General features: G+C 41.3%; 1 protein-coding gene across 1 annotated transcript in view; it reads right to left on the bottom strand.

Annotated features, from left to right (window-relative positions):
- Positions 1-7,349: 7,349 nt before the first annotated feature.
- LOC148351627 (dnaJ homolog subfamily C member 17-like) overlaps positions 7,350-20,095 on the bottom strand; it is a 61,043-nt gene continuing 48,297 nt past the window's right edge. The window contains exons 11-15 of the mRNA XM_088354964.1: positions 13,307-13,467; positions 11,821-11,916; positions 11,609-11,701; positions 11,364-11,436; positions 7,350-7,686 (exon numbers count right to left, since the gene is read on the bottom strand). Of these exons, the coding sequence (XP_088211090.1) occupies positions 7,513-7,686; positions 11,364-11,436; positions 11,609-11,701; positions 11,821-11,916; positions 13,307-13,467 (597 nt within the window). The 3' untranslated portion in view covers positions 7,350-7,512. The remainder of the gene's footprint in view (positions 7,687-11,363; positions 11,437-11,608; positions 11,702-11,820; positions 11,917-13,306; positions 13,468-20,095) is intronic.

Here is a 20,095-nt window from a genome sequence, read left to right as displayed (position 1 = left end):
AAGAAATTCCTCGTAGCAGAGTTTATCAAAGTTTATTAAAGGTCTGAAATCTATAGATGCACGACATGGTGGCTGTCCAGGGACTTTTTTCCGATTTAGTGACTGTCACTTGAAAATCTTAAACAGGTGGTGAATACGGCCAAACCGATTACTTGTCTGTTTGACCCGCTTACGGGTTTGCTGATTAAAAGTCTTATTGGGGTCCTTGGAACCTTCAGTTCTAAATATTATAAACATATCACTCTCGTCAGGTGTAGTTCCAGCAAGCTTTAAGTCCGCTGTTATCAAACCTACAATGAAACAACCCAACCTTGATCCAGAAAACTTTTGTATTTATAGACCTGTGTCATACCTAACGTTTCTTTCTAAAGTAATTGAAAAAGTTGTGGCACAGCAGCTGAATGATTTTATATCCGAAAACAATCTTTTCAAATCCATGCAATCAGGATCCAGGGCTAACCACTCTACTGAGACAGCCCTGATTAAGGTAACCAATGATCTTCGACTGGCAATGGACTCCGGCGCTTCATCACTCTGGCTGCTGCTGGACCTTAGTGCTGGCTTTGACACTGTGGACCATAATATCTTACCAGAACGGTTGGAAAAATGGATTCGTCTCTCAGGAACCGTCCTCTTATGGTTCAGATTTTACCTCTTAGATAGGACGCACTGTATCTGATGATAACTGAGCCCTTTAGTCTTACATGTGGTGTTCCGCAGGGTTCAGTACCCTTCTTTTCAGCATTTACATTCTTCCATTAGGTGATAGTATTTGCAAGTATAATATCAGTTTTCATTGCAACTCTATCTTCCAATGGAGGAATCTGCCACACTAAGCTGTGTAAATTCGGAGGCCTGCCATTTTTTTTCTATATTAAATGATACTTTTTTAGACTCGATTTAGACTTGATGCTTTTGCTGCCAGGAGGACCAGAACAGAGCAGGAGACCCCAGAGCGTTCGTTACAAGTCTTTTATTTGGGGAAGCGTACAGGGTTAGCGGGAGACGCGATGACCGTCGAACGTCAGCAGCAACGCCGTGAAGACAACTTCGGAACACGTAGCCAATCGTAGCGTGGGACGGAAGCAGGTAGAGTTTACCGGGACTGGAGAGAAGATCGTAGCGTGGGACGGAAGCAGGTCGGATCGGAGGCAGGCAGGCAGAATCAGGTAAACAAGAAGGCACAGGTAATCTGGAGAGTCATACGGGGTACAGAAGTAATCCTCCGACCAAGAGGTCTCCGCGTAGCTTGCTTAAAAAGGGAACACAAACCAATCAGGAAGCGCATTCCAGCGCGCCAGATGATTACCCCAGGTGGCTCCACTTGGGTAATCATGGCATTTGCTTGCTTTGCTTAATAAAACTAATTGACAAAAAGTCTATAGTAAATGATACTTTTTTTAGACCATCTAAAAAAAGTATCATTTACTATAGAAAAAAGCATTCCCACCCACTCACCCGACATAAAAGCGTCACATACTTTACTTCATTGACTAAGAAATGCTGCAGCGAGGCTTTTAACTAAGACAAGAAAGTTTGACCACATTACCCCGATTTTAGCTAACCTGCATTGGCTCCCTATTGGCTTAAAATATGATTTTAAGGTTCTGTTGGTAGTATACAAAATCATGCATGGACTTGCTCCCTCACATCTTTCAGATTTAATTTCCCCCTATTTTCCCGTCCGCAGCCTTCGCTCTGAAAATGCTGGTCTACTAGTGATCCCAAGAGCCAAGAGATTTACTATGTGCTTCACACTTACCCATTCGCACACACACTCATACACCAAAAGGGAGTTAATATTTGCAAACATTTTGGCATTTTTATGTAACTTTCGGTTTTCTGCTTGCATGTTATATTTGACGTTTTTTTTTTAATATTTTCTTTTGTTGTATTTTTATTTGTTCGGTTTGAATGTACTGTTTACACAACACTTTTGTAAGATGTTTGTATGGAAATGTTGCTGCATTTGTTCAAATAAAGCATCTTTTGTTAAAAATGTGTTGAAATGTAAAATTAAACGTGTTGTTTTTATCAGTGACACCCAACCTCAAGTGCAAGAGTTGGTGGGTTGGTCGGTGGATCCAGAGGCGATTTTTTTTTCATGCAGCTGCCTTGGGGCCCCCACTAAGTGGCGACAAAAAGACAAATTCTGCATTGCAGTTGACGTCAAAGTTGAGTTAAGAATTAAAATTGCGTTTTGAGATTTGCTTTTTGAGACCTTCCGTAAAATAAAAAGGGGAGAGAATAAAGCAAGATGGTGGTAAAATAATAATGAATAGAGATCAACGGTATTTTCCCCTACATTTGATTATGAATGATGTTGTGCAAATGGTGCTAGTGTAGTGAGTTTTACATAATTCACCCATTGAACCATTGTTCAGTTAGCGAGTTCCTTGGGGGACTCTTAATTCGGCCGGCTCGAGCCACTCTCGTGTTTGTTTTGTTATTGCAAGTTTAAATGTCATTAAAGCAGCTTTCGTTGGCAGCTTTGTTTGACTCTCCGCCTACGACTCCCGTCTCTGCTCGCTACACGTTAATGTGAGACAAGTGATGCAGTGCATAGAGTGAATGAGTGTATAGACTGGGAGGTCGCTGGTTCGCGCCTCGGCCGAGTCATACCTAAGACTTATAACATTGGTAAAATGGCGGCGCCCTCTGTTGGCTGCGGCTGCATCGGCTCGCTACAACGGGTCAGGTGTATCGACATTTCGTTCTGTGCACATTGTTACAAAGAATGACAATACAAAGGAAATTATTATTATTATTATTATTATACTTGAAAGAATGCTGTGGTAGGTGGCACACGCTCCAAGGCGTTCAATTGCATTAAGTATTTCATATTATTCCATTTATATGTTCATACTTTTTTTGTTGACATTGTCTCATTAGTTTCACTTTATATATATATATATATATATATATATATATATATATATATATATATATATATAGCACTTTTCTGTTACTTTTGCGAAGTTTTTTTTTTCCATATACTGTAGACATGTTATGTACTCAAGTACCGAGGGAAGCTGTGGGGGGACCTGAGAGTGAGCGCACTGTTGCGTGTGTGTGGAATGAATGAGTTGGAAGAGGGAGAGGCGCAAACGGACATGGGGCATTAAACAAGCTAATGCGAATGAGGGTTCAAATTCAGCTACCAGCCTTCTTGCGCGGAGTTCGCATGATCTCTCTGTGCCTGGGTGGGTTTCTTCCGCACACTCCGGTTTCCTTTCACATTCTAAAAACATGCATGGCAGGTTTGACTCCAAATTGTCCCTAGGTGGAAATGAGCGAGTGAGTTGTCTTGTCTCTGTGTGCCCTGCAACTTGCTGGCAACCTAGGGTGTCCCCTGCCCACTGCCCAAAGACAGCTGGCATGGGCTCCAGCTTCCCCGTGACCCTACTGAGGATAAGCGGTGCAGATAATGGATGGATGGAAAATGCGAACGAGGAAATAAATAAAAATAGTTAAAATCAATGTGCACTGGATTTAATCATTGTACCCTGAAGTATTCAAAATAAAACTGTAGTCCTGCAAAGGAATCATTAGATTAAATATACCTGTAATTGGATTTTGTTTTTCTGTAACGGAATACAATTGCATTGTATTTCAATCCTAATTACCTAACGTTACATGTATTCCCTTACTCCCCAAGCCTGTTTGTAACTGGACAGTTACTTTCAGAGTAACGTGCTATTTTTGGGTGATCAGTAATCTGGGAAGGTAATTCAATTAATTTATAAATGAAGTAATTCCTAACTGTAACTAATTAGTTATTCAGTAACGTGTCCAACACTGATCACTGACCTTAGAACTAAAAGCACATTCAAATAGTAATAAAGATGAAAATATCATCCATCCATCCGTCTTACGCTTATCCGAGGTCGGGTCGCGGGGGCAGCAGCGTTAGAAGGGAAGCCCAGACGACCCTATCCCCAGCCACCTCCTCCAGCTCATCCGGGACCCCGAGGCGTTCCCAAGCCAGCCGAGAGACATAGTCTCTCCAACGTGTCCTGGGTCGCCCCCGGGGCCTCCTGCCGGTGGGACATGCCCGGAACACCTCCCGAGGGAGGCGTCCAGGAGGCATCCTTATAAGATGCCCGAGCCAGCTCAACTGACTCCTCTCAACGCGGAGGAGCAGTGGCTCTACACAGTCCCTCCCGGATGACTGAGCTTCTCACCTTATCTCTAAGGGAGAACCCAGCCACCCTGCGGATGAAACTCATTTCGGCCACTTATATCCGGGATCGTGTTCTTCCGGTCATGACCATAGGTGAGGGTAGGAACGTAGATCGACCGGTAGATCGACAGCTTTGCCTTTTGGCTCAGCTCCCTCTTCACCACAATGGACCGGTACAGGGTCCGAATGACGGCAGACGCTGCACCGACCCGTCTGTCGATCTCCCGTTCCATCCTACCCTCACTCGTGAACAAGACCCCAAGATACTTGAACTCCTCCACTTGGGGCAAGACCTCCTCCTTGAAAATATCATAAAAAGATGAAATATTAATAAGAATAAAATGCGGGTTTATTACACGCACCGACAGTGGAGGAAGTCGGCAGTTGCTAAAATAATGGAGGTTTATGTGTGGTGCGTTATTATTTAAGTGTAGAGATCGTGCTGTACACTTAAAACTAAAGTCACTGTAACTTGAGATGAACAAACACAAACATTTTTACCCCAGACTTCGTTTACTGATTTTCTCTAATTTGGACTAAGCGCCCCTAATTTTGATCAACTGGCGGCGCAGTGGTTAGCGCGTGTGCGGTACATTTCTAAGGTCTTGGGAACCTCCTGTATGGGTTCAAATCCAGCTACCGGACATCCTGTGCGGAGTTTGTATGTTCTCCCCGTGCTTGCGTGGGTTTACGCCGGGCGCTCCGGTTTCCTCCCACATTCCAAAGACATGCATTTCAGGTGGATTGGCCAGTCCAAATTGTCCCTAGGTGTGAATGAGCCAGCGAGTTGTCTGTCCCTGTGTGCCCTGCGATTGGCTGGCAACCAGTTCAGCCAGATGATTGCTAGGATGGGCTCCCGCACTCCTGCGACCCTACTGAGGATAAGCGGTGCAACTAATGTGATGAGATGATACTGCACACCCGCGATTCAATCAGTAATTTACCAATACCTTATTTGCTGTTTCTTTTCAGTTTATTTACCGTAAACACAGGGTTGGGTAGGGTTACTTTAACTTGATTACTTTCAATTACTTTTGGATTACTCCAATACCAAATATGCTAATAAAAGACAAAATAAACTATGAATAAAATTATGACTCGCAACACGTGGTAAGCTTTCTCTCCTGGCTTTGATCTCCGGCAAAACTAACATAAAATGTGACAGAAACAAAATGAAAATAAATCCAAACAGCTTGCCAACAACATTTTTGCCGTTCCATGTATTCCGTTACTCCCCAAGCCTGCATTTTGTCTTTTATTAGCATATATGGTATTGGAGTAATCCAAAAGTAATTGAAAGTAATCAAGTTAAAGTAACCCTACCCAACCCTGCGTAAACAGAAACAAGCCACAAGCAAACACCCTTTAGGACCCCAGTAAACTTAACACCTCCCACTTGACTGAACGAATATTGGATTTAGGGAGGTCATGCATATTATCATTAAACTGCATACAAAGTGTCATTTTCTTTTCTCTTCCACTTCCGAGCAATGGGTCTCCTGCTTGAGAGTAGATATGTACTGTACGTGTGCCTGCAATACCGACGTACCCTGCATGCCCGCATTGACAAAAACTAGACTCAATAAGATGATTAAAAGACATGTCTGCTTCTTTTGGACAACCAGACGATCAAGGGTAGTGTAGAAAAACTTAACGTCATCCTGAGCCTCAAAAGGTACGAATTTGGAAGCAGTCAGGGAAGGTTTTGCCTCCCACTTTGAGTGGCCAGGGGTCCACTGCTTTCCTCAGCTAGCTGACAGCAGAGAGATACCGAGAGAGGGTGTTATTGATGTTTTTTGTCAGGACGGCCTTTCTATGCCTCCTGCTCTTCTACTGAATCCAACCAAGTCTAGAAGTTTACTAATTATTAGCAAGTTAAACTCGTCAGTCTCTGGCTTATAACCCAGTCCAAGAGCTTTATCTTCTTCTTGGGCTCCATTTGCCCACTGTTTCTGGAAAAGATTTCCTCATTCTTCAACTCAGACGAGACAGGACCCCCCCTGCCTTTACGATATTTTCGACTCTCTTAGTCATCTGAGTTAAAGGTCATCAAGGGAGGTCACTATGTCACTGCTGCGAACTGGGACAGGTAAGCCGTCTCCCTCATGGTCATTTGAGCAATGCAAACGGAAGGTTTGTGACAGATGTTGACCCTAACAACAGCAAAATTCATCATTTCTACATCAGGCTCATTTCTCCAGCAATATCGATGGAGCTGAACTTCCTAATCTTTAGGCCACAACAAATTATACATTGTCTTGATAGCTGCGCTCCTTGTCACCCTTGTAATGAATTTGCTTTCCATATGCCGCGTTCCACAATGCATCTTTTGCAATTCTTGCTTGTTTTCCGGGTTCTCTTCTAATGTGTGGTAATTGTTTGGCAAAATTGTCGTTAGCTTCCCGCAGGTAAGAGAATAGAACACGTGAGAGGCAGCCTTTTATTTGTCTGTCGAAGTACTTTTCTTCTCCAGGGGTCATCTTGGCCACCTGAGTAGTGTTTTGACACTTTTGAAGTCTCCATATTTTGGATTACATGCAGCACCTTTGCTGTCCCACTGAAACCATTCAAGAACCCTATCGGTTTGTGTAGGTGATGTTACTGAAGTTGACAGCCGATAGCAGGTTCTCATTTTGGCTCCCAGTTATTGCAACAACCTCTTTGTACGTTTTTGTCAAAGTCCTTGCCACACCTGCCTGCTCTTGTGACTCTAGATGTTGTTCAATTCTCCTGTAAGCAAATTTGGCCTTCTGGATTCCATTCCTTATGTCACCCGATGCTGCACCTTAGAGGGATTTGTCTCCTGACTTGAACACAATGTTCTTCCTCAGCAGTTTGTGGACCTCACCTGTCATCCAGGGCTTCAAGTGGGATGGACCTGGAATTGTTTATTCACTGTCAATGTATCTTTGCAGTGATCGATGATAAAGTTAAATTGAAAAATGGGAAGGGAATTCTTTTTTTTTTTTTATGGGTGGGGGGAGTCTGTAAAAAAAGAAAAAAGAAAGTTTGGGCCTTTCAGTCAATTGAGATTGTTGGAAAATCCAAAGAGGTCCAAATTATGCATCTAACTTAATAGAAAGTTTTAAGCAGCACAGTCCTCACCTGCTTCTTGTTATCTCACTTAACTTTAACCTTACCTGTTCCCTCTACAATTACACCTATCTGTGGGTATTTGAGATTTATTTGTCTGATTTGACACAACAAGACAATGAACAAAATCAAACTACAGCGTCATCAACAAAATTAGTCTGCAACTCAATGAACAAAATTGAACTGCAATACTTGAACTTAACTAACTGAACTAAATGAAACTGAAAACAAAGTGATTATGTTTTATCATTGTCTGCGAGAGCAGAGGAAGCTCCTGCAGCATTAGCGCCCTCTTCTTCGTCTTTCTTCTTCTGCTTGAGGCGCTCTAGCTCGAGACGCTGTTGCTCACCGGCCTGCCTCATCAACGTCAGCACGTGAGTCTCGAACTCGTCATACTTGTCAAAGGAGGTCTGGAGAAAAAAGACACAAAGTTGACAATGGTGGAGGCCTTTAGGCAGTGTGGGACAATTGATTGGGCCAAGAACTGGTTGAAGATCTTTGTCAAGATGCCGGCCTTTTTCCATGTAACAAGCCGCTTAGAATGATGGCTGTTGCCGTGTTTTTTTCAGTGTGCGTCTCTTTAAACAACAATGACTTTGTATTATGTGCACCAGCCCAGCAAGTTGACTGACAGCATACACCAGCCTACACGGGACTGTCACAATCACACCCATCGAACATACACAGAGCTTGCCGTAACCTGCCGCCATTATAGCCTGTGTGTCTTCTGTTTTCCCAACGAGCGATGGACGTTTGATTTAAGAAAAAAAAAATTGGCGCCTGCCATTCGGAACTGCGGGACAGCAATTTGCGGGACACATTAAAAATCAGTAAAATTTTGGACAGCACCACGCAAATCAGGAATATGGTCACCCGAGATAGAAAGCATGGACAGGTGCTGGAAGAAGTTGAAAGCTTTAGGTACTTGGGTTGTGATGTGGCTGCAGTTGGTGGAATGGAGTGCGAAGTATTGCACAGAGTAAATCAAGGAAGCAAGGTTTTGGGTGCTCTGAGGAGAGTGATGAGCAACAAGAGTATGAGTATGGATGTTAAGAGGGGACTGTAAAAGAGTGCGGTTGTGCCGACTGTGTTGTATGGTGCAGAAACTTGCCTGAATGCAGATTTGAGAAGGAAATTAAATGTTTGTGAGATGGAGTGTTTGGGGAGTATGTTAGGAGTGACAAGATTGGATAGATTGAGAAATAAAATTGTGAGAGACAGAACTGGAGTAGTTGTGGAACTGAGCAAGTGTGTGGATAAGACAGGAGATGGATGAGGAGCGAATGTTGAAGAGGATCTACAGAGCAGAAGTCAATGGAAGGAGACCAAGAGGAAGGCTGCGATTGATGTGGATGGATGGCGTTATGAGTGCTCTGCAGGAAAGAGGTCTAAATCTAGTGGACATGGCCGCTTTCGTGCGTGCCGTTTCATATGGAGGGACGAAAGCATGACCAACTTGGGTGCCGAGGTGCCTAACTTGTTTGGGTGTTTGGGCTGGCCATGGTCCAAAAATGTTTGAGTGTATTTTTTGCTATTTTTTTACCTTTTTAAATTTTCTTTGTTATTGTATGTGTTTGTCTTGCTGTCGGTCACCCCTCTTGAGATATTATGTAGGTAGGTAGGTAGGTAGGTAAGTAGGTAGGTAGGTAGAAAGCATCTTGCTTAGAGCTAAGATTCATGGCCCGAGCCCGAACCCGAACCCGAGGCAATTTCGGGCCGGGTCGGGCCTGAAATGTCAGTCATACGGTCGGGTCGGGTTCGGTCCTGCTTTTTTTTTTTTTTTTTTTTTTTTAAATTAATTAATAATTATAAATATATGTTCATTAAAAATATATACTTAAACTATGTATGGATACTAGACCAAGGAATACTTGTTATAAAATAAATAATTTGGATAAAACGGAGAAGGAGCTGTAATTGCTTTTAACGGAGCCAGAGCATGCTCTGTGCACGTGACGTGACGTGAATGCTGTCCTCTTAATAATCTTCCCCTCCGCAAATTCGCGTGATTTTGGCCTGGTATCCCCGATATGGAGTCGGACCAACAAGAAGTTAAGGATAAACTCAAGAGAGGAGAACTGACGAGGAAAACGCACTCTGGTAAGAGTTTTAATAAGCGTTTTATATAGAATACGATCGCTTTTGTCGGAAGTGTACATTGACGTTGGTGACATTTTCATCCGCGTTAAAAAACGCAATTTGCAGAATAAAATCACGCTTTATTGTTTAAATAAACGCGTTATATAGACTAGGATCTCCCAATTATTATAATTAGCTCGCTTTATTGTTTTAATAAGCGTTTTATATAGAATACGATCAGGGGGGGGGGGGGGGGGGGGTATTTGCATAGGAGTCGGAAAAGGGCACAACACGTCAACACCCCCTCAATGATAGTGCCGCGCTAAAATCTTAAGGACGTACTACTACTGCTGCTGTGGATTATGGCCCAATGATCAAGTCGTCAAAATGACGGACGCCCTTAAATGTTTTCGCTACCTTAAAAAAAAAAAAACCGTCAATGACAGATTGTCGCTTAATGTAACATCTGCAGTGCAGACACAGAAATATAAAAGATGTAAATGTTTATACAGTTTTATTTAACTTAGGCCTAGATGTTGTAACAAAAGGCAGAGTTTAATTTGTTATCATAAATCACCCCTCCTTATAAATAAAATATGTAATTTCGGGCCCCCTCGGGCCGGGCCAGCAAATCCAGTTAATTAGTCGGGCTCGGTCCGGGTCGGGTTTAATACCCCTCGGGCCTGCGTCGGGCTCGGGTGCTTTTTTTGGGCCCGATCTTACCTCTAATCTTGCTCAGCTGTTTGAGCCAGCCACAGGTGCTATTGAGGGTCCAAAGCCTTTTGTTGACATGATGGCGTTAGGAGAACTGGAAATTGTATAATATTTGTGGGTACGTAATGTACCTCCGTCAAGCTGTTTTACATACATCTACTAAGACCGCAAAGTTATTGACGCACGGGCAGGAAAGGAGAGGGTTTAACCAATCAGAATGCAGTACACGAGGCACAATGATAATCCGGGAAGTATTAAAACAGCAAACAGTGAACCGTGATGCAACGAGAGATTCCTGTATTTTGTTTTTTAAGATGGAAATCTTACTTTCGAACAGGAAGTTTTTCATTATATGTTTATCCTGGAGTGCCAAGTCTGATCCTGTTGTGACCAATGTACTCGACTGTCCCAATCCTGCACTCTTGAGTTCTGCTTCTCTGAATGTTCTCTCGCCTGACCTTACCTATTTGGTCACTCACTTCTTGGTGCCAATTTGTTTCTAACAACTGTTGTCACTAGTCTTGATATGTGTCTTTATTAGTACTTCACCCCCTTTAGTGCGTTGCAAGTTTTTCGTCTTCTTTGTCACGTCCCAAGCACTCTTGTCTCAGCTTTTTGTGATGTTCTACTGTACAGAACCCATGCCTGCCTGCCTTTGGGATCACCAACAAGTACAGCCTGATGAACTGACAGTAAGTTGTCGCATTCGGTGCTTGGGTCTACGGCTGCCATGTCCAAAGTCCAGTTATGGCCCGTGATATAATTTTTACTGTCCCGCATATAATGATGTCAAGAGGCACCGCCAGACCAAACATGTTGAACACAAAAAGCTAACTGGAAACGAACGCTATGAAAGGGTGAAGCAACTAAACGCTGTTTTAACAGCACAACAGGGCTTTTTCACAAGAGCCTGCAGCAAGTCAGATGTAAATGCTAGAAACTTATCCTGTTATGATTTGTCGGTCTTGTTACTATGTTATAAGCAGTTTGTAAGTATTAGAAAAAGAACAGGCTCAGTTAACCACAAAACATGCCAGTTAGAAATCCAATTTCCTAGAAAATCCGCAATGATTCGTTTACTGGTGAGCAATTTTTAGGACCTGTCCATGGGCTACCCAGGTGTTCTATGGGGGCTACGTGGTGCTTGCAATTTTAATCTGTGATTCTGCATTGTGATTCTGCAGCACCCTGACTGGGTTCTTGACAACTGACATTGTAATCAATAACAAAGACATTTCTAATTCTAAATTGTGCACAATTGTATAATCCTCGGTTTTCTTGTGTTAACAACAACCTTTTTGGGGAAGGAAGAGGGTGCGAGTCTTGCGGCGCTAGCTTCATGTTCGTCCTTTTTCATCTTTTGCTCACTGGAGGAGAAACACAGTACACCGATTAATATTTGACTTGTCTGTGATCAATTAAGAATTGTTGTCTGATTAGACACAAAACAACACAACAATTTTTCACTCTATAAAGTGCATCAGACTATAAGGCGCACCCGCCCCCCCAAAATAGTCTTGTGTGATATATTTTTCATACATAGGGTGACTATATGCCGGGAAAAGACATTTCGGGGGTGCAGAGGAAGGTCCTGCGGTGCTAGCTTCTTCTTTGTCCTCCTCCTTTTGTTCACTAGAAGAGTAACATAACACGCCAATTAAAATTACCATATTTTTCACTCTATAAAGTGCATCGGCCCATAAGGCGCACCCACCCCCCAAAAATAGTCTTGTGTGATATATTTTTCATACATAGGGTGACTATATGCCGGGGAGAGACGTTTCTTGGTTGCAGAGGAAGGTCCTGCGGCGCTAGCTTCTTTTTTGTCCTCTTTCTTCTTTCGTTGACTAGAAGAGAAACACCACACGCCAATTAAAATAACCAAATTTTTCGCTCTAAAACGTGCATTGTATTATAAGGTGCACCCGCCCCTTTAAAATAGACTTTTGTTATATATTTTTCATACATAATGTGTATCGGACTATAAGGCGCATTAAATTGAGACAACAGTAAGAGCTAACGTGTCTCTATTAAACACTATAGGTGCAAAAAAATGATCAGTTGCAAAGTGTCACAGACCAAAATCGCGAAACATTATACGCAACAGGAATTGAACCCGTGTCACTACGATGAGAGCACAGACCCAACTCCACGTGGTAAAGATGACATACGATTAGATTTCATATCATTATCATGTGAGACACGTGAACGAATGCATGAGGTTGATAAATGGATGCTTGAAAGGATGCTGTGGAAGAGGGCACACAACACCAGTTATTTAACATGTTATTTAATTAATATGTTCATACTTGATTGTTGAGGTTGTCTCGTTATTTGCACTTTACTTATATGGCACTTTTTCTGTACACAGGGTGAGATCCGCTAACAGACATGGCAAATCCAAACAAAGCTGATGTGAACAAGGAAAACATTTTAAAAAAATAAAATAAAAATAAAAAGAGTTTAACGAATAACCAACTCTTTCATCGTCCACTGCAGTGCGCAACAATTACACTATTTTTACTTATGGTGCCAGAAAAAAATGCACAGTGCATTTTGTTTTTATAGGTTGAACATGCCTTTCACTTCTTCACCCGTTTGTCAATAACGTAAAGACCTTGTATAGTCTCATCTCATCTCATCTCATTAGCCGTACCGCTTATCCTCATTAGGGTCGCGGGGGGGCTGGAGCCCATCCCAGCCATCTTCGGGCAGTGGGCAGGGGACACCCTGAACTGGTTGCCAGCCAATCGCAGGGCAACCTTGTATAGTATTTTGTTAAAATACTTTTGTTTTCTCCTTTCTTTAACATTCGCTGGTGAAGAAGTGGAGAGACTGTTTGACCTATAAGAATGCAGAACAAAATGTACTGTGCAAATCAGTGTTTTGGCACCGAATAGAAAATGTGTGATAATGAGTTAAGCTCTGCCTTTTAATATGTCATCTGTGCCACTCGTGGACTAGTATTTAGGTTTCAGCGCTCCCACCGCCACAACACTGGTTCTAATACCGTTCCATACAATGTTATGCGATTTGGTAAGCAATGTTAGTCGGTGGATATATCATTGCACAATTATGGTAGCATTTTTTACTTGGGGTTATAAGACTCACATTCAAATAACCAGCCAATTTGGGGTTTTGAGGTATGCGTTTCCATGGTAATTTCAGATGTATTCGTCTGATTAGACGCAAAAAAAAAAACACTCAACAAAAACAAACTCAAAACAAGGGGGTTACGTTTTGTCGCTGGGCCCAGGTGCGGAAGATGGTCCTGCACCGCTTGCCATTCTTAGGTTTTCTTCATAATCCTCTTTTTCCATTTGCTCGATGATGCCCTGTCGCTCGGCGGCCTGTCGCATTTTTGTCTCCCAAGGCTTTTCGTGGTCATAACGATAGGGCTGGAGAAAAAGCAACAGAGTTTACAAAGTTTGATAAAAAGGTTGGTTCCATAAAAGCAATCCGTTTCTGTATTGTGGTTTATCCTTCTGATAGAGCGAGTGTCGGGATCGTAGTCTGAACGTGCTTATTAAGAAACATTGGTTTCCGTGAACAAAACAAAAAAGTGATAGTTGTCAATATAATGAGTTTATCAAAATATTCTGTCAAACGTCAATAACACTGGAGGCAACCCAATGCAGCTAAACACTATGATAATAGATACTATATTCATCCCCGTAGGGAAATTCACAAACAGGGGCGATTTTAGGTTTAGAGCTTTGGGGTGCTAAGCACAGAGAGTATCTTATGTCTCCACCTTTCCACAAACAACTGCAAACGAACATCTTTCAGTCATTAAACATTAACTCAATCATTTAAACGAGTAATGAATAATAAAATGATAAATAATCAACCTCCATGTTCTCAAACACAGGCTGTTTTATTACCAAGAAGAATTCAGTATCATAAATATCAATATAAATTCATATTTTTAATAGTGAATGGTTTATAGGTAATCCATCAAAATGTGATGATAATGTGGTAAACAGGTGAGGAGAAAATACATATTTATCAGAATGCATCATAACGCGGTGCTAGGAATCAAATGGACTGAACCATTTTAAGACAGTGGAGTGTTTCCGAAGCTGCATTGTTCACTTGTGTTTTGTTTTCTTTTTTTTTTCTTTCAAATCTAGCATTATCAACATTAAGCTTATCCTGTCCTATATTAAGGAAAACGGTATTGAAAATGCTATAACTTTGTAGGTGCTTGGGTTAAAATCGGGGTGCTTTAAGCCCGCCCAAAACAGGCTGGTTACACCCATGTTAACAACCACATCTAATAGTACACGAGTAGGCTTCATATAATGTACTATAGTAGCCATATTGTAATGCATTTTTAGTGTGCTAATATAGCCTTACAGTAATTCATCTTTACTGTACGTAGTTGTTCCCTGATTGCTGTAACAAGGGCACGTTGCGACTTAAACCCCTGTTTTATTGGATTTCCCTGTGTAAACCACTTATTAGTCATGTTAGTTGTAATGAAATGCGAATTTACTCCCAGTCAAAGTTTTCAGTGAGCTATTAATGTTTATTTGAATTTATAACAAATATTCTTTGTTTCATTTTGCTTTATGAAAATGTCCTTTTGCAAATGTTTAAGCTTTTCGGCAAATGTAGATTTTGCTCCAAATATCGGTTATCAGCCTCCTCTTAATACTAATAATTGAATAACAGAGATTGGTCGATCCTTATTAAAAAGTTGCATATAAAAAAACGCAATTGTATTTCCGGACCTAATAAAACATGCGTGTTGGTATTTTTTACAAATGTCCCCCCGCTTCCACACACACACGCACACAGAAACACACGCACAATGAAACACACACAGACACAGAGAAACACACACACACACACACACACACACACACCGCATTCTTGATTTAATCATACCGGAGCAATTGAAAAAAAAAAAGCTTAAAAGTCCTTGATGAGTGCTTTTATTTGGCCATGAAAAATGTGTACATATCCTGCCTTTTATATCTTGGGTGTGTGCAAAAATGTAAAAACCTGCACTATGTATTGTAAAAAAAAAAATAGGTACAAAGTAAGCATCCAATAAACAACTTTCGTTTTCCTTTTCATGACAACAGCATCAGCGTGCAACACGTGATGCCATGCTGTCACTGCTCACACTGTTTGCTTTTACAGCCATTCTGCATGCTCTCATCCCCTCACCATCACCATAAAGCGCAAAACAGCAGGCTGGACAGCAATTGTGACGACATAATTCCGTTGCCGGAGGTTATTATACTGCCTGCATTAGTCCTGGCACTGGCCTTCTCTCCAACAATCCATGCATGAAATTCTTAACTCATTAAAGGCTAATTATGTTGGGTGGATCATGGAATGGATGTCACAGAAAGGATACACGTGTTTGTGTAACTAAAATTCCGGACTACAATTGGGTACTTTTAAACACTGTGGCGACTTCTGACCCGCACCGGGCACTCTCTTCAGATTTTCTCAGATGCGGTGTCCGTCAGGGCCCGACAGAGGTGCTCCCCGCCCTGTCCACCACTGCATACCTTAGCAGCTGGTTCAGAACTGGTGCAGACCAGGGAATCAGACTGTTTAATTAAAACAAAGCATCCCATCCAATCTGAAATAATCACTGCAGGTACTACTAACATTGAGTAATCCAAATTGGAACACATAGAAATGAAAGGTTTTTGATCGCCTGAATTTATTTTCCCATTAAATGCCAGCAGGTGAGTTTAGCATGGATATCTTCAGCTAGAAAACAGATGAGCCAATCAATAGCTTGAAGCCTTACCTGGGATTTTGTCAAATTTGATCGCAATCTGAACAACTTCACATTGTATTTTTCTCATTCTTCTAAGGGTAGGTTTAGGCGCTTCCAAAAGTGGCCATTGGGAGACGTGCAATTGAGAACACAAAAGCCTTTGCAAATGTGCATTTTACATTGGCCAATTCTTTTAAAATTGTGAAAGACTAAATGTTTTACTTCTCTTTCCCAAAGTCAATTAATGATTGTGCACACTTGCGCATAAAATTGGTGCATAAAAATGAATCATTAGTGGGGTTACGCACTCTTATTCCAGGGTCTAATTTGAATACAGACCCAGAAAATGGCATACAATTATGTTTAGATTTTCATTGGCTAACCAATGTGTCAATCATGAATCGATTTAGTTACTACTGGCTGAAGATATTCGCAACTAAAAGAGGCGATCTTCCTTTTATCAAAAAAGCCCGTACAGACAAATGCTTGCTGTGGACCATGAAAAAAAGCCTGCTATTGGTTGAGAGTAGTGACAATGTAAAGGTAATAAGTCATCTGATGAGAATGTATTTTCTTGAAGGGGAATTTTAAAACGAAAAAGAACAGATTGCAAGAAGAAACATCGAGCGTAGAAGAGGTGCTTTCAAGTGGATATTTCTTATCTGCTGGCATTATAGTGTGTTTTGGAGAAAATATTTTACATGGTTGAATTCACTAGACTCTTGCGAATGTAAGGTCGCCCTGGTTACTCCGGATTTATAGATTTCGGGTTTCTCGTTTCCGACGGATTGTGAGGTTTCTGTGATAAGTATATTTTGGGATGTATGGTCATCATATCTTGACTCCCAGGAGTTTGAGCTTTCCAATGATATGTGGCATGACGCATTTCAGTGACTGGTGACATCTTACTGACATGTATTTGTTTTTTTATGAGTCATTAAGGGGTTAATATTGAATACTGAACTATTTCATTAAGTTTGACAGCTGTTTTTTGTTGTTGTAGGAAACAGACGTGAATTCTGTTTTTTTATGTTTTATCCTCTGTCTTTAAAACAGTGCGGCTTGACCACACGCGAAATCGAGTTTCTTCCTTAAATTTGCACATGTAGCTTTTAATTTGGTGCGCTCTGTAGCCCGCAGTGAAAGGTAAATAGGAATGTCACACACCAAGCAGCCCCAAACACAAAGTACAAATAAGTTGTACAGCAGAACTTGATCAGCTATTATAAATGTGAGTATAATTAACTTTCTCTTTTGAGGTTTGGAGGCCTAGTGTCCTCAGAAAAAGCCATTGTCTCATTTGATCTTAGCCAGGAAGTCTGGCGGGCCAAAGAGGTGGCTCTTTAACAAGACATTGTACTGGAGGAGAAATCAAGTGGGTCTGAGCAAGAAGGTCTTGGTCAATGTGCTCACTGGACCTCGGCATCTGGAAAACATCACAGGGACTCCAGCACTCATGTGCTGAGCGAATGAGGGTAAGTGTCGAGAAAAAGCAGCGATCGTGCTAGGGGAAGTTCCTCGCTACTCCCCTCGACGGGCGGCCCCTGGATCGAGGAAAGCTGCTATTATCATTCCAGCTCTGTGAGCTCAAGCCCTTGTCTGGCACGTAACTATGAAATATCACACAAACGCGATGAGTCGAAATAGCGTGTGCATCCTCCAATTAAACAGGAAACAGGCAAGTAAACGACCAAACTATTGGAAGTGTGCAGCTCCCTTTGGCAACCAGGTTGAACTATGTTCTGTCTTATGGTGGCCTGCATCTACATAAGGTAAAGTCAAGCAATAAGGGTACAACCAAAATCCCAATCTGTCTAGGACAGTGGTCTGCAACCTTTTCTGTACAATGGATTGGTTTAAGGTCTGGCAATATTCTCATGGCCCGGCATAATTTTACCATTCGTAATAGTAGCGCTAATAAATAATCAATAAGCTGAAATCCACTGTGTATTCACTAGATCACTACAGATCAGATGACATAGGAAAAGGCATGACATTTTATCTCATCATCACACCAGTATACTCAAGATGACACACTGAACAATGTTTTAGCTTAACTCCTTCCCGTAATGTTTCATTACAACAATGTACAAAGTGGCACTGTGAGAAAAAATAGTGTGATGATGAGATCAAATCTAATGCCTTTTCTTATGCGACTTATAATCCTAATGGCCTAGTGCAAGGGTCAGGAACCTTTTTGAGGCTAAAGATCCATGAGAGCAGAGATACTTTGATAATTTACGGAGAGAAATCTACACAATGTATTTTAAGACAAAATTAATTTTAAAAATTAAAAAATAACCGCCAAACTCGCTCTCCAAACAAAAGCTAAATTCTTCAGCTGATTTTATTTCACCATGTGATGTTTGATGATTTGTCCAAAATATATGAAATAATAGTAAATGCCAGAGTCTATGTCCTGTATCAATATAAATATCCCATTTCAAATTAGTTTCCCTCCAATAGCTCATTTTGTCCTGAATAATTTTTGTCCTAAAAAATGGTTTCACAACAAAGTGCGAGCAAAGTTCTCATGTAAAAATGTCACAAAATACTGCAAATGAGGATACCAACGTATTTACCTTTAGTGCAGATAGCGCTGGGCGAGGAGGAAAAGGAGCACGCACGCCCTGTGTATAGTTCTGCCAATTCCTACTGCACACCCAGGTAAATTGCTCCAGGTGCTTTGCTCGAGCTTCTTTGTATTCAACGTTTTTATGTAGCTTTTTATCATAAATAATCTCAACAATGAACCTAGATTGTTAAATAAGCTTAAGCGTAAAGGATTATTTAGCAATTTACAGCCAGAACGAGGTCTTTTGGTGTGACACCTTGACTGCAAACTCAAGTTAAAATTGTGTACTGTGGACTGAACCCCTTGGTCAGTCTGTATTGTCTCAGCTTCGCACGTGCGACAACCGGCTTCATATGTAACGATACACTGAGTAAATGCGCAAATTCTATTATATCTCCAAGCCATAGGCACTCATGAAAAGAGCCAGATATGGCTTGTGAGCTATATGTACTCATGAGAGGAGCCATAGGTTCCCAAGCCCTAGCTTAGTGATTACAGTCTCAGTGTTGAAAGAGCCATACTCCCCCAAAAAATGTTCAGAGCAGCAAAAAAATAAAATGAAAGCCTTATAAAATCCTTATAATAAAATCAATACATGATGTATGTATCTATATTAGTCCTCTATCAAAATTACTAAGTTATATGCAGTGCATCCTGTGGAGATTGTGAATTTCCCTATGGGGATGAATTAAGTATCTATGTATCTATCTATCTACCTACCATGTGGTTACTCTGTTGTTGCCTCAAGTTTTACTTTATTACAGTATTAATGAATTACAGTATGTCTCAATAAAGAAATCCTATTTTTGATATCATTTTATTTTGAGAATTCAACGTACCCCTTATCTTGGCAACAAAAAGTGCAATAAAAAGCAGTAAGCATTTATAAAAATAAAATAGCTCTTTGGAAAAGTATATTAGATGAAATCACATTAATTAAGTTTAAGTATGATTTTTGTGCAGTTATTTTACTCTTTTTACTTTTGGGATCCATGGCCGATCACACACCTGCGGTCTATTTAAAACAGCAACCTGTCTGGCTTGTAACGCGCCCCTTTAAGGGGCAGAGTTCTTCTAAAACAGGCAAGCGAAGGAGAGATGCGCCGGAGTTATGCATTGCAGCTAAGTTCTCCAGGCAGGAGTCCAAGCCTGAGAGCCAAAACATCATGTCACAATATATGACTATACTGCTTTTTAGGCAAGAATCTGTATCCCGTCTTTTTACAACCCAATACCAGTGAGATAGTGGCAGTCAAACCCGCCACTTCCCACCCGTGAACTCGTACCAACTGATCTTCCCGCTCGTCTCATAGTTACACCCCTTGTTGAAATATTATTCTATACATTTTTACAGCATTGGAAAACGTTAAAAATATTTGTGTCATGTTTGTCCTCGAACAGAACCCATATTAAAACAAAAACTACTCTGAAGCGCTAAAGAGACACATGCGGCTCCTGAGACGCAGGTTGCCGACCCCCGGTTTAGCCATGCCTGCTAGTTAAAAAAAAATGCAAATGGGGGTTTTGGGGTTTTTAAGGGTTATTGTTCTATCTTCGTTATTCATTATCCGTTATCGGTCAGTTCATAATACGCTACAAAGCCTAGGAGCCGGGACACTTACTCTCAGCCAAAAGGCCAAGCTAAGGTCCTAGCCCTAAAGCCTTGCTGCGTACATTGCGAATGACCTTTTTAAAACTATCCTAT

The sequence above is a fragment of the Urocampus carinirostris genome, chromosome 15 (assembly GCF_059441175.1).
Source record: "Urocampus carinirostris isolate Australia breed hairy pipefish chromosome 15, RoL_Ucar_1.0, whole genome shotgun sequence".
NCBI classification, from domain to species: Eukaryota; Metazoa; Chordata; class Actinopteri; order Syngnathiformes; family Syngnathidae; genus Urocampus; species Urocampus carinirostris.
Note: the sequence above shows the minus strand (reverse complement) of the source record. Positions and strands in the feature narration are given on the sequence as shown.